Source organism: Rhinoderma darwinii, chromosome 6 (genome assembly GCF_050947455.1).
Source record: "Rhinoderma darwinii isolate aRhiDar2 chromosome 6, aRhiDar2.hap1, whole genome shotgun sequence".
NCBI lineage: Eukaryota > Metazoa > Chordata > Amphibia > Anura > Rhinodermatidae > Rhinoderma > Rhinoderma darwinii.
The window spans coordinates 141,512,959-141,534,364 of record NC_134692.1 but is presented as its reverse complement, the minus strand read 5'-3'; the positions used below and the strand labels follow the sequence as shown (position 1 = coordinate 141,534,364).

At 39.0% G+C, this 21,406-nt stretch overlaps 1 protein-coding gene and 1 pseudogene across 1 annotated transcript in view; both read right to left on the bottom strand.

The window, feature by feature from the left end:
* The window catches only part of LOC142656680 (olfactory receptor 1A1-like), a 61,164-nt gene extending 47,601 nt beyond the window's left edge, over nucleotides 1-13,563 (bottom strand). Inside the window, exons 1-2 of the mRNA XM_075831606.1 lie at nucleotides 13,453-13,563; nucleotides 3,959-4,872 (exon numbers count right to left, since the gene is read on the bottom strand). Coding sequence (XP_075687721.1) covers nucleotides 3,959-4,872; nucleotides 13,453-13,563 — 1,025 coding nt within the window. The remainder of the gene's footprint in view (nucleotides 1-3,958; nucleotides 4,873-13,452) is intronic.
* A 5,905-nt stretch (nucleotides 13,564-19,468) lies between these two features.
* LOC142656679 (olfactory receptor 1496-like) lies at nucleotides 19,469-20,431 on the bottom strand (annotated as a pseudogene).
* Nucleotides 20,432-21,406: the final 975 nt, after the last annotated feature.

Sequence of the window (21,406 nt, the reverse complement as noted above, 5' to 3'; positions counted from 1 at the left end):
ATTGCCAGACGGAGTGTAAAGTACTCAGATTGCAGAGTGTCAGGTCGGCAGCTGCAGACTGCCGAGCTTTTAGTAGATAGGATGTGGTATGCGTGCTCAGGATTGCCAAGCAAGCTAGGCTCTTTAAAATTATAAATTTAGCCCCCCCGACATGTTTCGCTGTCAACACAGCGTCCTCAGGGGATCAACACGGGGCTAGTGACAACACAGCGTGATCTCTCGAGAAAACGCTGTGTGTCTGCACTGCCAGAAGCTGGGCGTTCTGAAGAGAAGTGGATGATACTTCTCGTCAGAACGCCCAGCTAGTAAAAGAAGTAAACACGCCCCGATGTACGCACATAATACACGCCCAGTTTGACTTTTACTTTAAACACGCCCACTTGGACTTTTGCAAGCCTCATTTGCATAAATAGAAAAATGGTCATAACTTGGCCAAAAATGCTCGTTTTTAAAAAATAAAAACGTTACTGTAATCTCCATTGCAGCGCCTATCTGCTGCAATAGCAGATAGGGGTTGCAAAATCTGGTGACAGAGCCTCTTTAAATATAATTCTTCACCATTTTTTCTTGATGGTAGCAGCGCTACACTGTGGTTTCGTCTTTTTTTCGTTTTCTTATCTGGTATTTAAGCGGTTCCCTTTCCAGTGGACTGGCTCCTGAACCCAGCTGCAGCTCCATCACATAGCCATTGCTTTTACCAGTGTTGTGCCTGCTGTTGCACAACTGGAATAGGTGAGTTAATATCACCTATCTTGCTTTTACTTTACACCGTGTTATCTGCACCATGTGGCGCCGTGCTTTTGTCCTCCTTTCTAAAGCCTCTTATGGGAACCAAAGTCAAAGATAGCTCCACTTAGAAACATAAAAACCTGTCTTAAAGGAGTAATGACTTTCTTACTCATTACAAAAGAAGCAAGATGGGGACTCCAGACAAGATGGCCGCTGCACAAAATGAAATCATCTAAACATTATTTTAACCACTTTCACATTTAGATTATTTGAATCACTTTCAAAGTTGTAATAGAGAGACAATAATTTTAAGCATAGCGAAATGTCAAAACATGAGTGGGCCGAAATATTCCTACATCACTACTGGTGGACCTACACATTTTCTTGGCCAGAACATAATTAATCTTCATCAATTCTGTATTCCAGAAGTGAAGATTTACTTTATGTTCTGTTTCCTAAAACAGATGGAGCGTTCTCAAGTTTAGAACCAATATGTGTTTATTTTGAACACCTTATACACGTACATATCAGAGCGTAATTATGTTTTGTGTGGTTATTTCAGCTTCTATTCTAATGTTGTTGGTATCACCAATGAAACAATCATTTCAACCATTACGGTTTGTGTAAATGGCCATATTACTGATTTGTGTTGAATAGATCTTTAAAATTTCACCCTTAAAAATTTATACTACTCAGGCATTTTCTTCCAGAAGCAATATGATATTGTACGGGGCACCATATAGCAGAGGACTTTGTCACCTTCATGAGAACTAAATGAATCCTCTAATCCTCAAATTTGAACTAACGTCTGATGCTGCTTTAATGCCCAAGAACACGTGAAATTTAAACAGGCCTGCTCTCATATGTGAAAATAAGATATTTGAGTTTCAATACCAGACACTGCCCACTGAATGCTGTGAACTGTTCACTCTCATCTGTGTATGTCTCAGCAGTTACACCCCCACTAATCACACAAGGTGGTATATCCCTAAGATACTTAGATGCACAGAACTTAATTAATAATTACATATTCCTCAGGATCCATAGGACTCTCTAGTAGCATGTAATTTTTAACAGAAAAGGGATCTAAGCTCAAAGTCCAATCTAAGTTCCCTGAGAACACATGGGTGAAACTGAAGAGGTCTGGAAGAGGAAACTAATTTTAGACATGCTGCCTAATTTTGACCCTCATATATTAAATAAGTGTAGTCTTTTTTTATGTGGTGTTGGTCTTCACATCCCAATACATGAACATATCTGTTGTCTTTATTAAACAATATATGTAAACTTTATTTTTCTCTAGTTCATCCCGGAGGTCTTATTTTGCCTTTATTAGTCTCGGAAGCGCCTCTTTAACTACTTTATTGCATAGTGTGTAAACGAGAGGGTTTAGCATAGTGGCCACAGTTGTATATAGCACTGAACAGCTTTGTTCTAAGATATCTGAGTATTCGGAGGTGGAATCAATATAACAGATGTGGCTGTGGTATAGTAGAGAAGGATGAAAGAAAGATGGAAGGAACAACTTTTTTTCTTCCCTCTCGTGATTTAATACGGTTGATAATGGTCATTATTTTTATGTTTAGAGATAAACTGCACAAGAATGGACAGTGTGTTACACTGCTAGTGTTGCCCAAGACAGCAAAAAACAGACAATCGCTATCACATGGGTGAAGCACGCATCAACACCAACAGAAAACAAAAGGCACAAGTAACTCACAACTGGATAAGCGGAACCGAAGACTGAAGATAGTAGAAGATGGAGACGATGTATAAATGGAGTGGATGGTAGATGAATAGAATGCAAGCAGTTTACAGATGAATGACAGTGGACAATAATTCACCATTCAAATTTGTAGCAGTATATGCAAAATAAGGACACCTTACTTGGGTTTAGAAGTAATAAAAAGTCGTACTCCCAGCAGCAAGTTGCTTCAATAGGACAGATTCCAGTCCTTTTTTATTTTTCCTATTTCAAAGCCAAGATCGCTGAGCTCTACTTCTCATGCCTCCTCACCTTGCCGCAACGTTTCAAGAGACCACGCCCCTTACACATGAGTAAGGGGGCGTGGTCTCTCAAAACATTGTGGCAAGGTGAGGAGGCATGAGGAGAGCTCAGCGTTTTTTTTCACTGTGGATTTCACCCTTGCGAAACAACATTTTCTGAAGAATTCACACCAGATGTGGCGTAAAAAACTCTGCCACAGATTTTGGCAATTGTGGAGTAAATTTGTTGCAATATCGCTGCTATTCTTCCCATCAAATCTGAAAAGACCTGTGATGGAGGCCCAGAGCTAAGCTGTAAACAGAGCCTAAAAAAAGTTTTTGTTTTGTTGTACAGTTTTTGGTAGAGTTTGGGTTTTTCTATAGAAACATATCTAAGAGTAAAAAATGTCCCACAGTAAAGAACTGTTTGGTGAGCTAGCGGTGCTGTTCAGGACTGCACTACTGCTAGCCTCTGTCCATGTACACTTCCTCTGCAATTCAAAAACCTAAATTCGTTTTTTATCTGATGTTTCTATTTAGATCTCTTTCCTCCGTGCTGTGTACGTACAGATGTTATTTTTATCAACCAATTTCAAAGATATTTAATAGAATTTAATATAATATTGACCCCCTGAAAATCTGTGTTGATTAACTGAAGTGCATTGGGATAAGATTGGAAAAAAAATCTGATCCTAAAGTCCAACATTAACATTTTTATGGTCCTTAAAGGAGACTTACCAAGAGACAATTTAAAAAGGCTTTTTACGGGGTTGGCCAAAGTAATATATATTTTTTGTAAATGTATACAAAAATTTAGCTTTAATTACCTGCATGCACAAAAATGAGCAGTACGGCATGTTGACATTGTCTCAGTCTATACATGCCCAAAATCCCTACCAGTCTGCAATGTATGGGACACTTGTACATTGTACAAAAAGGATTTCCAACTGCGGCCATGTCCTTCTGTGTCAGGATGTTACTCGACTGTAGCACAGAAACCGTTTCTGTACAATGCTTTGGTCTCCTGTAGACTGGGAGGGAGAAAAATGTATGAACTGAGCGACGCTAAAATGTTTATAGGCAGCAGTTCTGTGGATGCTGCAGGAAGGGAAGGGAGAGGGACATGCATCGATCAGACATTTATAGCACATCCTGACTTTTTATTTCAATTCCTCATGATTTGCCATTATTCACAACAGTTTCTTTGAAAAAAAAAAAAAAATATCCCATTCCCCTCACTAACCCCAGCAAGGCCGATTGTACATTAGAATTCTGTAGACTGTATATGAGAGGATTGATCATGGGGGTGATAGTTGTATATACTACATTGAAAACTAAATCCAGAACATCTGAATAAGCTGGTGTCAGATATCCTGTTACGCTTGTTCCATAATAAACAGACATGACGGTGATGTGGGACGAGCAGGTGGAGAAGGCCTTTTTTCTACCTTCTCTTGACTTCATCTTAAAGATGACGGAGAAAATTTTAATATAAGAAATAAAAGTGCACATAAATGGAATAAAGGCAAATAACAACGTCTCAATCCCAGTCAATATGAAAAACATTTGTGTGGTTGTACAATTGATCTTTGTTAGTGACTTAATATCACAGAAGAACTGGTGGATGACGTTGGAGTGACAGGAGAACATATTCAAAGCTAATATAATATACAGTGACGCGTTTAACACGGCAGATGCCCAAATACCAAAACTTATTAACGTGCAATTTCTCAGACTCAAGATACGATGATAATGTAAGGGGATGCAGATAGCAACATATCGATCATAAGCCATAATGAACAGGAGAATCTCCTCTGCAGATGCTACAACTAGGAAAAAGTACAACTGAGTATAACATTGTGAGAAGGAAACAATATAATTTCCGGACAATAACATGTGCAGTAATTTAGGGACCGTGACCGAGGTATAAAATATGTCTACAATGGACAGATTACAGATAAAGAGATACATTGGTTTATGTAATTGAACTTCCAGACATATGACTGCGATTATGGAAGAATTAACGAGTACTCCGACCAAATATATCAAGAAAAAAAAAGTGGAAATGAATGGGTTATTCCTCGTCTCTCCAGAGAATGGCAAAATGTAAAAATATTTAACGGACGTCTCATTATTCATTATTATTTGATTATTATTCTAGAAAAAAAACATGGAATGTATCATAGATTTCAGCACAATGAAAATAGCGGAAGAAAGAAAGTAAATGTGTAAGATCTAATCGAGGTGATCAACTGATCATCCCTGTCAATCCAGTGGTAATTCCCGGTGATCCAGTTATCTAGAGGCAATCCTGTAAGGCTGGATTCACACGAACGTGGCATTTTGCGGACGCAAAAACGCGGCGTTTTGCACGCGCAAAAATCACTTGCCAGCTCCGTGTGTCATCCGTGTATGATGCGCGGCTGCGTGATTTTCGCGCAGCCGCCATCATAGAGATGAGGCTAGCCGACGTCGGTCACTGTCCAAGGTGCTGAAAGAGTTAACTGATCGGCAGTAACTCTTTCAGCACCCTCGACGGTGAATTCCGATCACCATATCTAGCAACTTGTTAAAAAAAAAAAAGAGGTTCGTACTTACCGAGAACTTCCCGGCCGTTGCCTTGGTGACGCGTCCTTGGTGACGCGCCTCTCTTGACATCTGGCCCCACCTCCCTGGATGACGCGGCAGTCCATGTGACCGCTGCAGCCTGTGCTTGGCCTGTGATTGGCTGGAGCTGTCACTTGGCCTGAATTGTCATCCCGGGAGGTCAGACTGAAGGAAGAAGCCGGGAGTTCTCGGTAAGTCAGAACTTCGTTTTTTTTTCTACAGGTTCATGTATATTGGGATCGGAAGTCACTGTCTATGTTGCTGAAACAGTTTAACTCTTTCAGCACCATGGACAGTGACTATCTCCTGACGTCGCGTACCGAAAATTTTTTTGCCGGGTTCGGCGAAAACGAGTTCGGCCAAACCCGGTGAAGTTCGGTTCGGTTGTCCGGGTTCGCTCTTCTCAAAGACACTCCGTTTGGATGTTTGTAAATAGAAAAGCACGTGGTGCTTTTCTGTTTATATTCATCCTTTTGACAGCTCTTGCGCGAATCACGCAGTTCGCACGGAAGTGCTTCCGTGCGGCATGCGTGGTTTTCACGCACCCATTGACTTCAATGGGTGCGTGATGCGTGCAAAACGCCCAAAGAACGGACATGTCGTGACTTTTTTTCAGCGGACTCACGCTGAGCAAAAATCACGGACATGTCTGCACGGCTATTAGACACATATAAGTCCGTGCAACGCGCGTGCAAATCACGCGCGTTGCACGGACGTAATTCATGTTCGTCTGAATAAAGCCTAAGGCTTTTTGTTACTATCCCGGCTCCAGGCCTATTTGTTCTAAGATTCTAACTATGTTATTATGTGTTTTCTGCCATACTCCTTCTTATATAAATATACTGGTGGCTCAGTTTGAATTTTTAGGAAAATAAATGTATTTGTTTTTGGTAAGTTGATTTCTCTGAGAGATGTATTTTAGCTGTATAGTCTTTGTAGGAATAAAAATGTATTTCCTGTAGCATGGAACCCACAAAATGGAATATTTTAACAATGATATTAAAATCATTTTTTATTTAAAAATACAAATTCCATTAAAGTTGCCTTAATTTAAAAAAATAAATAAAAATAAATAAATAACAAGAATATGCCTGACTGCTTATCCAGAAGGTAAAGTAAATAAGTCCGTATTACACCCTCCCTGGTCTTCCTAAGTGGTAACAGCATATTCAAAAAACCAGGCTTAAACATCCGGATAGTTAAAGTGTTTTTTTCTGGATTTAGAAAATTAATGTTAATTTTTTGTAAATGAAAAGTAATACAATTTTCCAATATATTACCGTGAGGAATTTCTGTATTAAAAATTTCTCCTTGTTGTAGGAACATTTATTGTTAACTTCCAGCGAATAAAATTCTGTCCATGGTCATGTGATGGACACAGGTGCACGGCTCGTTACCCTTATAGTATGTGTATCAGAGATTTGTCTAATAATGATCCCAGAACCTGTGTTTATCACATGACCATGGACAGATTTTTATTCAGAATGTTCCTACTAAAAAACAACAAGCAGAGGAATTAATACAGAATGTATATCGGAAAATGTGAGAACTTTTAGTTATACATGAAAATAACATTAATTTACTAAAACTGGAAAAAACCCTTTAAAGAGGCTCTGTCACCACATTATAAGTGCTCTATTTCCTACATAAGGAGATTGGCGCTATAATGTAGGTGACAGCAGTGCTTTTTATTTAGAAAAACAATCTATTTCTACCACTTTATGAGTGATTTTTAGCTTTATGCTAATGAGTTTCTTAATGCCCAAGTGGGCTTGTTTTTACTTTAGACCAAGTGGGCGTTGTACAGAGGAGTGTATGACGCTGACCAATCAGTGACCAATCAGTGACCAATCAGCTTCATGCACTTCTCTCCATTCATTTACACTGCACTAGTGATATAGTTATATCACTATGTGCAGCCACATACACACACTATAACATTACTGCAGTGTCCTGATAATGAATATACATCACTACCAGCCAGGACGTGATGTTTATTCAGAATCCTGAACACTTCTGAATCTTTTCTGTGAGGTTACAGCAAGGGAAACTTAATCTCGTTTGAAATGACAGGTTACATCGTAACCCTCTGTACAACGCCCACTTGGTCTAAAGTTAAAAACACGCCCACTTGGGCATTAAGAAACTCATTAGCATAAAGCTAAAAATCGCTCATAAAGTGGTAAAAATAGATAGTTTTGCTAAATAAAAAGCACTCCTGTCACCTACATTATAGCGCCGATCTCCTTATATAGGAGATAGGGTACTTATAATGTGGTGACGGATCCTCTTTAACTGGATTTAGACCCTTGTATCGTGGTTTCCACTTGCAACTAAACCCTGACGCAATGCTAGATCCATGACACGACCGACGCCACAAGGGCTCGATGAAACCAATTATAGTCATGATCATAATTTCCATTATTTTGACAGGGAGGATAGTGCTGCATGCAGCTATAACTCTGGAGGATTCTGTAACGGACGCTCCAAGGGACTCTATTATAAGTTAATGGGGTATGTTGGGCGCATGTGGTATCTGTAGTGCAACAGATCTTGCAGTGCAGATGTGAACATAGACACGATTGTATTTGTACATATTAAAATTTTTTGGGTTAATTTAAATGACCAGAGAAAATAATTTTTGGTATTATTATTTACTGGAACTTACATCAAGGTAAAACTGCACGTGGCACATAGAAATATTTTACTGTTTGTCATGAGACCATAATTCTGATAACAATTTTTTTTTAAATGCGTAAAAAACAAACAATGTAGTTTTTAATTAAGACACATTGGATATAATACCAGGCACAGCCACAACAATCAGCTGATTGGAGGAAGTGCCGAGACCTTGACCCTCACCGTTCTGATATTGATGGCCTATTGTAAGGATCTGGATATTGTCCTGGAAAACCACTTAATCACATTTTATTTTTTTGCTAAAATGTATGTTGAATAGTCAGAAAAATACAATATATTATTAAAAAATTAAAACACTTCATAAAAATTCTAAGAAAATTAAAATGATTTAATCTGGCCCTCTCTAGCTCAATAACACCACCAAATACCAAACATATTTAAAAATGTTTTTGAAATGAAATAAATTCTGTGGCTCTTACAATTTACTAGCGTATAAATGGTTGAATCTGAGCGTGATGTTATAATTATCCCCCTCAAATGCATTTTTCAGCTTGGCTGATATCCAGTCCCTATCCATCTGGGATGCTTTCCACTAATAATTTCTGCACAGCTACAGACAGAAAACAATAAAATAAAACCTAAATCTCAGTTATGGAAATATTTTTCCAAACATTTTTGCCATCACATTTTTAGGTGTTAATTTTTAGGAGTAGATTTAATATAATTACATTTTTACATTTATGACAATATCCCAAGGAGACATTACTGCTGACATGAGGGGCTGTTGTGTATGTATTTAATTTTTGCTTTATAGTAAAAATATATTCTTTTAAAAAAATACAAATAATAATAATAAAAAAAGAAATCAGCCCCATAAATAGAACTAACATACCAATAAAGTTATAATAGTATGTTTTCAAATTTGCTAAACCCTTATCTGAATAAAAATAATTTCTATAAAGATTTTTTTCCATTAAGAAATGAGTTATCTGACCCATGTAGTATAAAAATTCCTAAAATATAATTTACAAAATAAAGATCTCATTGTCTGGTTGACTTACCAGTATAGTAACACAAGGCTTGTCCTAATGTAAAATTATTTACTGGAGGGAGAAGGAGCTGAGTAGAAGATTTATATTTATATACAATACGGCCTGATGATCATAGACATTAAATTACCCATAGGGAAAAAATATGTTTATGATGACATAACAGAATTCATGTCTCTTGAGTCTTGCCATAATATCTTATCAAAACTTTATATTAGAAAAAAAGGTTTTGAAATTTACTTGTAGATTTAATCAGTGGATGAGTATTAGTCTGGGCTGAGTAAGTCCTCATTCAGATCTGCATTAGATGCTCCATTAGGGGCCTCTGTCGCAGAACCGGCCAAGATTACTGGAAAGAATAGCACAGCATGCTGCACTATTGTTTCTGGTAAAACAGCTATTAGGAAAGTTTTTGTAATGTCAGGATAGGGAGACAGACAGGTGAGCCCTAATCTACCCGCCACTCAGTCCCTGCCTACTTGCACAGCCCGTCCTAGGCGATGGCGTACAACTGGGCGACGGTCCCTACGCTCAATATGTGCACAAAAGACAAAAAAGACAAGGGTACACAAAAGCAAGGGATGTGGGGCAGTTGCCCACGGCGACACCGTGAGCAACAGAGAGTAGTGGACGAGCCGAGTCAAACCAGGAGTGTACGTGGTAACAAATGCAGAGCAGGAGAATAGTCAGTCAAGCCAGGGTCAATATGAAGCAGAGGTCAATGGTAACAGCAGGAACAGCAGAGCCAGGAAACAGGAGAATCACAGGCAAAGGACAAGCAGCAAATGAAGGTATAAGTAGGCCAAGGGCGGGAGCTAGCTCCGTCAGGCCAGGCTGTGATAGGTTCTCCCACTCCTCAGCCTACCAGCCTGAGTGGTAGCAGATCGAGTCACTCTATCAGACCTAGGAGCAGATGCAGACTGATTAATCATGGGCCTCGACATAGAAGCTGTGTCTGGTAAATCCTTTACAGATAGCTAATATTTCCCACTAGGCACCTACACCAAACGGACAAACCGCTCATGTGTACATGGAACCCTACAGTCAACCCATGATACCTCATGTCCAAGGAACAGAGTACACACCAAACTCTTATGTTCGGGAGACTTCTACATTCTGCCAGTTAGCGCCTATATCAACCACCCATAAACCTGGTATCCTACGTGCACCTCATGTGGCATTCACATATTAGCAATAAATACAATAGTGAGGGTGAAATTTAAAACAAGAGAACACAGACCACCATGTAGTCTACTGGCATATTCAAGACCCCTTTGTTATAATTGATACAAAAATTGTTACAGAAAATATAAAATAATGTAATAAATAATTAATGACGGGAAAACAGAATATATGAGTCCATCATTCCTCGATTAAAGCAGTGAGTGCTCAGCTGTTTTATGGATGCATCCATCTATCAAACAAGACGGAGAACAAAAATTAATAATAAAGTACGAATAAATGACAAATACCCCTATATGTATACAAAAATAGTCATAATCCCCCAACTGCCATCAACCAAAATAATATATGCAGAGCAGAATATGGAAAGGTATCCCCGGGTAAGGAGTATAAGCTGGGTTAATACATAGAGGACTCCACAACAAATGTCTATATGTGAACACATCCATGGGACCATCACGACAACACCACAATCCATATTGGACAGCAGTCCAAACTAGATCGGCTCATGTTATAGTGGTGAAGATCCCTTCACCACTATAACACATTCAAAGGCTAATCCATATTTAGACCCATTTGAATAAGGAGTCCAATTTATGGATCCACTGTATTTCCCATTGTTTTAACACCTGTTCCCTATTCCCCCCATGGGGACATTACCACAATAGTAAACCTAAGTTGTTGTACTCTATGTCCCGCTTCCACAAAATATGCCGGTACTGGGAGTTGGCACTTGTTTGTTCGTATACACGACTTATGATTATTCAATCGTAGCCGACATTCCGTTGTAGTCTCGCCAATAGATTAATTTACATGGGCACTAAAGGACATAATTACAAGGTCACCCTTACAAGTAAAGAAAGACCTAATTCTAAACTTCTACCCTGTACTGGGGTGTGTGACGATATCAACATTAAAAGGCAATTTTCACAGGATATACAGGGTAAATAACCCTTGCGAATAGCACAGAATTGGGTCCCCTTCCTCAAACTCTTATTATTACTGACATCAGTTTTAACTAATCTATATTTCATATTACATGTTCTCCTGTGTGAAACTAAAGGTGGATTTTGGAATTCTGTTATCCATTTGTAATAATTTCCTAATATTTTCAAATGTTTTCTAATTATCTCTGCTCGATTAGAACTGCACCTATTAAAGGTGGAAACCATTGGTAACTTATTTGGTTTCACATTTCCCTCTATATTGTGACATACAGTGAAGGAAATAAGTATTTGATCCCTTGCTGATTTTGTAAGTTTGCCCACTGTCAAAGTCATGAACAGTCTAGAATTTTTAGGCTAGGTTAATTTTACCAGTGAGAGATAGATTATATATATATATATATATATATATAAAAAAAAAAAAAGAAAATCACATAGTCAAAATTATATATATTTATTTGCATTGTGCACAGAGAAATAAGTATTTGATCCCCTACCAACCATTAAGAGTTCAGCCTCCTCCAGACCAGTTACACGCTCCAAATCAACTTGGTGCCTGCATTAAAGACAGCTGTCTTAAATGGTCACCTGTATAAAAGACTCCTGTCCACAGACTCAATTAATCAGTCTGACTCTAACCTCTACAACATGGGCAAGACCAAAGAGCTTTCTAAGGCTATGTTCACACGGAGTATTTTGCCGAGTTTTTTGACGCGGAAACCGCGTCGCAAAACTCGGCAAAAACGGCCCGAAAACGCCTCCCATTGATTTCAATAGGAGGCGTCGGCATCTTTTTCCCGCAAGCAGTAAAGCTGCCTCGCGGGAAAAAGAAGCGACATGCCCTGTCTTTGGGCATTTCCGCCTCTGACCTCCCATTGACTTCAATGGGAGGCAGAGAAAGCGTATTTTGCTGGGTTTTATGCCCGCGGCGCTCAATGGCCGCGGGCGAAAAACGGCCCGAAAATCGCCGCGAAAATCGGCGTGCAGGGAGAGGAAAATATGCCTCAAACTTCCAAACGGAATTTTGAGGCAGATATTCCTCCTGCAAAATACTCCGTGTGAACATAGCCTAAGGATGTCAGGGACAAGATCATAGACCTGCACAAGGCTGGAATGGGCTACAAAACCATAAGTAAGACGCTGGGTGAGAAGGAGACAACTGTTGGTGCAATAGTAAGAAAATGGAAGACATACAAAATGACTGTCAATCGACATCGATCTGGGGCTCCATGCAAAATCTCACCTCGTGGGGTATCCTTGATCCTGAGGAAGGTGAGAGTTCAGCCGAAAACTACACGGGGGGAACTTGTTAATGATCTCAAGGAAGCTGGGACCACAGTCACCAAGAAAACCATTGCTAACACATTACGCCGTAATGGATTAAAATCCTGCAGTGCCCGCAAGGTCCCCCTGCTTAAGAAGGCACATGTACAGGCCCGTCTGAAGTTTTCAAATGAACATCTGGATGATTCTGAGAGTGATTGGGAGAAGGTGCTGTGGTCAGATGAGACTAAAATTGAGCTCTTTGGCATTAACTCAACTCGCCGTGTTTGGAGGAAGAGAAATGCTGCCTATGACCCAAAGAACACCGTCCCCACTGTCAAGCATAGAGGTGGAAACATTATGTTTTGGGGGTGTTTCTCTGCTAAGGGCACAGGACTACTTCACTGCATCAATGGGAGAATGGATGGAGCCATGTACCGTCAAATCCTGAGTGACAACCTCCTTCCCTCCACCAGGACATTAAAAATGGCTCGTGGCTGGGTCTTCCAGCACGACAATGACCCGAAACATACAGCCAAGGCAACAAAGGAGTGGCTCAAAAAGAAGCACATTAAGGTCATGGAGTGGTCTAGCCAGTCTCCAGACCTTAATCCCATCGAAAACTTATGGAGGGAGCTGAAGATCCAAGTTGCCAAGCGACAGCCTCGAAATCTTAATGATTTACAGATAATCTGCAAAGAGGAGTGGGCCAAAATTCCATCTAACTTGTGTGCAAATCTGATCATCAACTACAAAAAATGTCTGACTGCTGTGCTTGCCAACAAGGGTTTTGCCACCAAGTATTAAGTCTTGTTTGCCAAAGGGATCAAATACTTATTTCTCTGTGCACAATACAAATAAATATATATAATTTTGACTATGTGATTTTCTGTTTTTTTTTTAAATGATAATCTATCTCTCACTGGTAAAATTAACCTAGCCTAAAAATTCTAGACTGTTCATGTCTTTGACAGTGGGCAAACGTACAAAATCAGCAAGGGATCAAATACTTATTTCCTTCACTGTAGTTCTCTTCTATTCATCTTCCTCACTTTTTCCAGATGGCCCTCTACAACTTCTCTGGGGTAACCCCTCTCCAAGTACCTGTCAGTCATCTGATTAAACCTCCTATCTAGGTCGTCCGGGTTCTCCACTATCCTCATGACCCTTAATAGCTGGCTATATGGTAGGGAAAGAATCATACCTCTCAGATGACGGCTATCGTATCTCAATAGATTGTTACAATCCATAGGCTTGGTGTACAAATGAGTTCTAAGTCTATCCCCCCTCTAGAAACAACCCTGCTAAATGTAATATCTGCATCAATCTGATTAAGGAAGTCAAAGAATGTATCCAAAGAGGACATATCACCAGTCCAAACGAGGAAGATATCGTCTATGTATCGCCACCACTTCAAGACAGAAGTGAAGTGGTCGGACACATAAACAAATGTCTCCTCCAGGTCAGCCATAACTATACTGGCATACGTGGTGGCCACATTGGACTTCATCGCTCTTTCCCTCAATTGCAGAAAATATTCATCATTAAACATAAAGTCTTTGCTGGTCAACACGATCTCCAATAGTTCCCCGAAGAAAATCTCTACACTCATTCAAGAAATTTGTTTGACTCAGTGCCTTATTTACACTGGTTAATCCTCTCTCATGATTTATTGAAGCATACAGACTCGTGACATCAAATGACATGAGCATAGATCTGGAGGGACAGATATTTCACTGATTGATAGTCCCTAATAAAGGATTTTTCAGTTATGGCAAAATTCTTCAGGATTTTGTCCAGGAAAACCACATAGGACTAAATAATGAGTCTTGTCCGAATACAATATGTCTACTTAGTAGAAAACAGAGATGGGAACAGCATGCCATGCAATGTGTTTGTCATTCTATGGTGCACTCCAAACCAGGGGAATGGTCCCAACTTCCCCCACAATACCCAAGGCTAATAAAGAAGGCATGTAGCACTCAAATGGTGGAGATAAATCACCAGTGGTTTATTCCAGTAAGCTGCCTACCTTCTTTGTTTACAATAGGTCTACCCAGCAGGGCAGTACAATTTTGCAGAATTTTTGGCAGGCAGTACAACATCGGTGTTACATGATATTTTGGAATAAGAAACAGATGTAGATCCATATCAATCAAGTCATTTGTATATGCATTATCTATGAGGACCCTCCTGTGTTTCAAAATATAACCCTTCAGAACAAGGGCTAACTTCTTATATCCACGAGTTGTTTTATTGTTTATATAATTCTCTGAGATACATTCCTTCTTTAAAACCATTATAAGAGGGGATTGAAAGAGTAGGAATTTAAGTACTGGCAATTAGTAAAATCATGCCAAGACTGACCTGTGTTAGTTGTGCGCATGCGCTCCACAAGTACTCTCGTGTGGAGACGCACTAACGAGAGCTCGTAGTCAATTACATTTCGACCCATTAGCCTTTGATCATATGACGCATTTTTCCCAATAAGCAGGGTAGTTCTGTGAACATATGATTATCTACATTCCCATATGTACGAGTCTTTTTGATAAATTGGTGAGTGCCCGCTATTTGTAACTATTTTAATGACACTAATTATAAATTTACACTGTTATTTGGATATTATTCGATTTTAATATATACAATATGTACAATATATTTTGTAATGAATATGTATTAGCACTTATCACGTGTATTAAAATAAAGTGCAAGTCATATATGAGAATATTTTATCGGATATTTGTGTAGTATACCTTGCTTGTACCTTGTTGTCACTGATACACTTTGCTTGAAAATGCCTTCATTGAAAGGGTGAAACGCTGCTGTGAACCTTTGGTGACTAAATCCTCTTCATTTTTTTGAGAGCTGCTTTCTTGCTACTTGATTTTCTATCAACATAAATGTAGTAATCATTGTATAAAGAAAAATTCTGCAACTTTTTGTTTTACACAGTTGGTAAATTTATTTTACAGCTTCTAATGGTTAAACTAATACCAAATCTTTGTATATTATTAGTTGTCATAGTTGTTCATACTAGAAAAAAACTTTATTTATTAAAATGTTATTTAAGCGAGGCTCCAAAAATAGTTATAGTACCTGCCCTGCCCTGGGGTCCTCGCTATGACCCTGAACCATCCGGAGGAAACCCCAGTCCATAACATTATGGGGTTTACTTTGTAATATCAATCTGGAAACACATAAGTATTTGAACAAAAATGTAGTAATCATTGTATAAAAAAAATTCTGCTACTTTTGGATTTACATTTTCCCTTCACTAACGCCAGCACTGCAATTTTTACATTGTAATTCTGTATACTGTATGTGATAGGATTTATCTCTGATGTGATTGTTGTATAGTCTATACTGAAGACTAAATACAGATTATTAGACATTCGGCACCTCGATATACACACCAATTTCCATATAGACGCACCCATTGCTGTTTCCTGAAGCTCTCGGTAGAAAACTGCCTCCAAACCTCAGAATATCTGGAGGAAGCATAAAGTGGTTCTACATCACAAATCACAAGCAGGCAACCGTCATCCCGATGTATCTCACCTCATTTTACCAAAACATCAGTGGTACCCGGACCACATTCTACGAAAAAACGAGTGTTTGTCAACTGGCTGCCGATTCTGGACACAAACGGTCCTCTAGGCAGAGTTCCTGTGTTCTTACGTGTTTTTGGTACTAAATTAAAAAAAATTATAATAGTATACTGCATCAGTAGGCCATCATGTGTCTCCTTGTGAATGATATATTTCTGAAATGCTTCCCCCACAATTACTTTTATCAGAATCTTAAAGAACAATAATGTATTGAAATTCAGATGTACCAAGTGTCACGGTCACCGGGTATGTGGACCCACTAGGCCGCTACGCCGTAGCGGGGAGGCAGCTGACCAGGTCACAGTCTATATAAAAGTCAATAGTATATAGTAACGCTTGGGTACCTGAACTAGTCCAGACAGTGATTGTGGCTTCAGCACGGATGTTGGCCGGTGCAGCAGGCAGCGCCAGATGTGGCGGGCAGTATCCGATGTGGCAGAAGACACTGGACGTGGCAGAAGACACTGGACGTGGCAGATGACACTGGATGTGGCAGAAGACACTGGACGTGGCAAACAACAGCGGGTGCAGTAGACATGACTCCAACACTGGTAGGCACAGGAACAAGAACAGTACGGGATACAGGAACAGGTAACAGGGCACGGGTAACAACTGGAACGGGAAACACTAAGAGGACCATTTGCAAGACAGACTGGGATAAACTAACAATGCTCAGGCAAGGATCAGAAGGGTTGGGGCCTTCTTATGGACCAGGAAATCATGGCTCATTGATGATGATGATTTCCTGATGTACGCGCGCTGGCCCTTTAAGGCCGGGCACAAGGGTGCGTGCTCACCCTACGGGACACAGCAGAAAGAAGCGGAAGTGAGCGCTGGCGTCTCCTAGGAAGGAGATGGGGACCGGCGCTCACGAATCCATGGCTGCGGGCGTCGGGAGGTGAGTAAACCCGACGGCCCGTGGCCATGGACGCTACACCAAGTACTATTGTGTAAAAGCCAAAATACTTCACTGCATACATTTTTAAGAGGAAAACCTTCTAATACCTTGTGTTTCTGTTTTAAAGAGGATCTGTCAATAGATCATAGAAGTTGAACTGGTTAACTGACCTGAATAGCGCTGTCTCCCTGATTCCAGCGCTGTTTTTTGTTTTCCTGGATCCTCCCGTTTCAGAGATATGGCCCACTTTTGTGTTGGCTCCCTAACTGCTAATTTGCTCTAGTTAACCAACGGGGTGGAGCTATCTTCCCTACCTCTGAGGCTGACCAATCAGCGTGAGGCAGCTTGAGGGTACCTCATGCCCTGTTGGCTAACTACAGCAAATTAGCATATAGGGAGCCAACACAACTGTGGGCTATAACTCTGGAATGGGGTTGTCCAGGAAAAATAACAAAACAGCGCTAGAATCAGGGAGACCGCGCTTAAGGACAGTAAACCAGTTTAACTATGAAATAGTGACAGATCCTCTTAAATTTCTCACCAGTCAATAGCTTTCATTGATGTATGTGTCTGGAGTTGCTCTGTAAACCACACATTCCCCTCACTGACCCCAGCAATGCAGACTGTACATTAGAATTCTGTAGACTATATATGAGAGGATTTATCATGGGGGTGATAGTTGCATATACTACATTGAAAACTAACTCCAGAATATCCGAATAAGCTGGTATAAGATATCCCGCTAAGCCTGACCCATAATAAACAGACATGACGGTGACGTGGGATGAGCAGGTGGATAAGGCCTTTTTTTCTGCTTTCTTTTGACTTCATCTTGAAGATGACAGAAAAAATGTTAACATAAGAAATAAAAGTGCACATAGACGGAACAAAGGCAAATAACAAAATCTCTATCCCGGTTACTACAAAGAAAAATGTTGTGCTTTCACAATTGATCTTTGTTAGTGACTTAGCATCACAGAAGAACTGGTGGAGTGACAGGAGGACATGTATAAAGCTGATATAATATACAGTAACGCATTTAACACGGCAGATGCCCAAATACCAAAAGTTATCAGGGTGCAACTTCTCTGACTCAAGATAGGATAATAATATAAAGGGATGCAGATAGCAATGTATGGATCATAAGCCATAATGAACAGGAGAATCTCCTCTGTAGATGCCACAGCTGAGAAAAAGTACAATTAAGTATAACAAAGTGAGAAGGAAACAATATAATTTCCGGACAATAACATGTGCAGTAATTTAGGGACCGTGACCGAGATATAAAATATCTCTACAATGGACAGATTACAGATAAAGAGATACATTGGTTTATGTAATTGAACTTCCAGACATATGACTGCGATTATGGAAGAATTGTTGAGTACTCCGACCAAATATATCAAGAAAAAAAAAGTGGAAATTAAAGGTTGATTCTTTGTCTCTCGAAAAAATGGCAAAATATAAAAATATATAACGGACGTCTCATTCTTCATTATTGTTTGATTATTATTCTAGAAATTCAGCCCAATGAAAATAGAGGAAGAGAGAAAGTAAGTGTGTAAAATATAATCTAAGTGATCAACTGGTCATCCCTGGTAATCTGTTGTTTATTCAAGGTGATCCAGTTATCTAGTGGCAATCCTTAAAGACTTTTTGGTTACTATCCCATCTCCAGGCCCATTTGTACTACGGATCTAACTATGTTTTTATGTGTTTTCTGTCATATGTCTACTTACATAGACATGCTATTGTGTCAGTTTTCCTTCTTATGAAAATAGTTTTTTTTGTATATAATGGAAACCACAAAGCATTTTAAAATCCATCACATGACAGATACCACCAGCGCTAGATGAACTCCACTCAATTATAATAGTTCTAATTTGTTACCTTATGGTTTTTGTCATTTTCGCCATGTCTCTTGGGTCTTAACATAATATTTTACTAAGATCTAACTTCTAAGATTTTGTTTTACATTCTATAAAGAATATTTTTTTAAATCGATTTCTAGATTTATGTCTCATCCACAAAGCAGAACATAAGTGTTCTAAGAGCATTGTTCTCCTAGAATAGCAATGCATCGAATTGAGCATGCCCTGATTTTATTTCTATCGATTAGTACAGAATACGTCATGAAATAAACACTATCTGCCTCTGTTCGAAATCATAAGCATACGGAGGTGCAGCAGAGGCCCCATGTGGATTCCTATTATCATGCATAAGTGCCCACATACGTGTGCTTGCTTGTGCTTCTCTGTAGTCTTGTGTTTTTCCAGCTCTGTCTTGTATTTCCTCAGTCCTTCTTTGCTTCAGTGTGGTTTGGGTGATTTGTTCAGTTTTATCCTGTCTCAATTGTTCTCTGTTCTTCTTTCCTTGGTTTCATTGAGTTCTGGATCTGTTTAGTTTGCTTTTCATTGCCTCTGCAGGTAATTAGTGAATGGATTGGAAAGGGTTTGGGACATGCATCTATCAGACATGTTGAGTTGGGAATAGCCCTTTAATCATTGTTTCAAGAAGAGTTCTGTAACATTTTCATAGATTTTTTTATTTTTTTTTAATTAATCATAAATCACAATTTTTCACTGCAGGGGGTTTTCTGAAAATAAATAAATAAATTCCCTTCACTAACCCCAGCAATGCGGATTGCACATTAGAATTCTGTAGACTGTAGATGAGAGGATTTATCATGGGGGTAATAGTTGCATACACTACATTGAAAACTTAATCCAGAACATCTGAATAAGCTGGTATCAGATATCCTGCTAAGCATGTCCCATAATAAACAGAGATGACGGTGACGTGGGATGAGCAGGTGGAGAAGGCCTTTCTTCTACCTTCTCTTGACTTCATCTTAAAGATGACGGAGAAAATTTTAACATAAGAAAAAAAAGTGCACATAAATGGAAAAAAGGCAAATAACACAATCTCTATCCCAGTCAGTATGAAAAACATTTGCGTGGTTGTACAATTGATCTTTGTTAGTGACTTAACATCACAAAAGAACTGGTGGATGACGTTGGAGTGACAGGAGGACATATATAAAGCTAATATAATATACAGTGACGCGTTTGACACGGCGGATGCCCAAATCCCAAAAGATATTAAGGTGCAATTTTTCCGACTCAAGATACGATGATAATGTAAGGGGATGCAGATAGCAACATATCGATCATAAGCCATAACGAATAGAAGAGTTTCCTCTGCAGATGCCACAATTGCGAAAAAGTACAACTGAGTATAACATTGTGAGAAGGAAACAATATAATTTCCGGATAATAACATGTGCAGTAATTTAGGGACCGTGACCGAGGTATAAAATATGTCTACAATGGACAGATTACAGATAAAGAGATACATTGGTTTATGTAATTGAACTTCCAGACATATGACTGCGATTATGGAAGAATTGACGAGTACTCCGACCAAATATATCAAGAAAAAAAAAGTGGAAATGAATGGGTTATTCTTCGTCTCTTCAGAAAATGGCAAAATGTAAAAATAGTCAACGGACGTCTCATTCTTCATTATTATTTGATTATTATTCTAGAAAAAAACATGAAATGTATCAAAGATTTCAGCACAATGGAAAATAGCGGAAGAGAGAAAGTAAGTGTGTAAAATCTAATCGAGGTGATCAACTGGTCATCCAGTGCTTATTCCCGGTGATCTGGTGGTTATTCCCGGTGATCTAGTTATCTAGTGGCAATCGTTTAGCACTTTTTGGTTACTATCCCGGTTCCAGGCCTATTTGCACTAAGGTTCTAACTATGTTATTATGTGTTTTCTGCCATACTCCTACTTATAGAAATATACTGGTGGCTCAGTTTGAATTTTAATGAAAATAAATGTATTTGTTTTTGGTAAGTCGATTTCTCTGAGAGATGTATTTTAGCTGTATAATCTTTGTGGGAAAAAAAAATTAATAAAAGTAATTCCTGTAGGATGGAACCCATAAAATGAAATATTTTAACAATGATATTAAAATCATTTTTTATTTAAAAATACTAATTCCATTAAAGGTGTCTTAATTGAAAATTTTTTTTTTTCCGGTTTTAGCAAATGAATGTTAATTTTTTGTAAATTAAAAGTTATACAATTTTCCAATATACTTTCTGTACTAATACCTCACAGTTTTCAAGATTTCTCCTTGTTGTTATTCAGTAGGAACATTTATTGTTAACTTCCAGCGGATAAAATTCTGTCCATGGTCAAGTAATGGACACAGGTGCACAGCTCGTTACAGTAAGGGCATGTTCACGCGGCTTTTTTTCGGTCGTGTTTCGGGTCGTAAACACCCCGAAAAATGGCTCAAAATACGCCTCCAAACATCTGCCCATTGATTTCAATGGGAAAAACGGCGTTACGTTCCCACCGGGCATTTTTTTACTCGGCCGTTTTTAAAAATGTTTGGGTAAAAAAAATGCCTCGTAAAAAAGAAGTGCATGTCACTTCTTGAGCCGTTTTTCATTGATTCAATAGAGAAATAGGTGCTAAAACTGA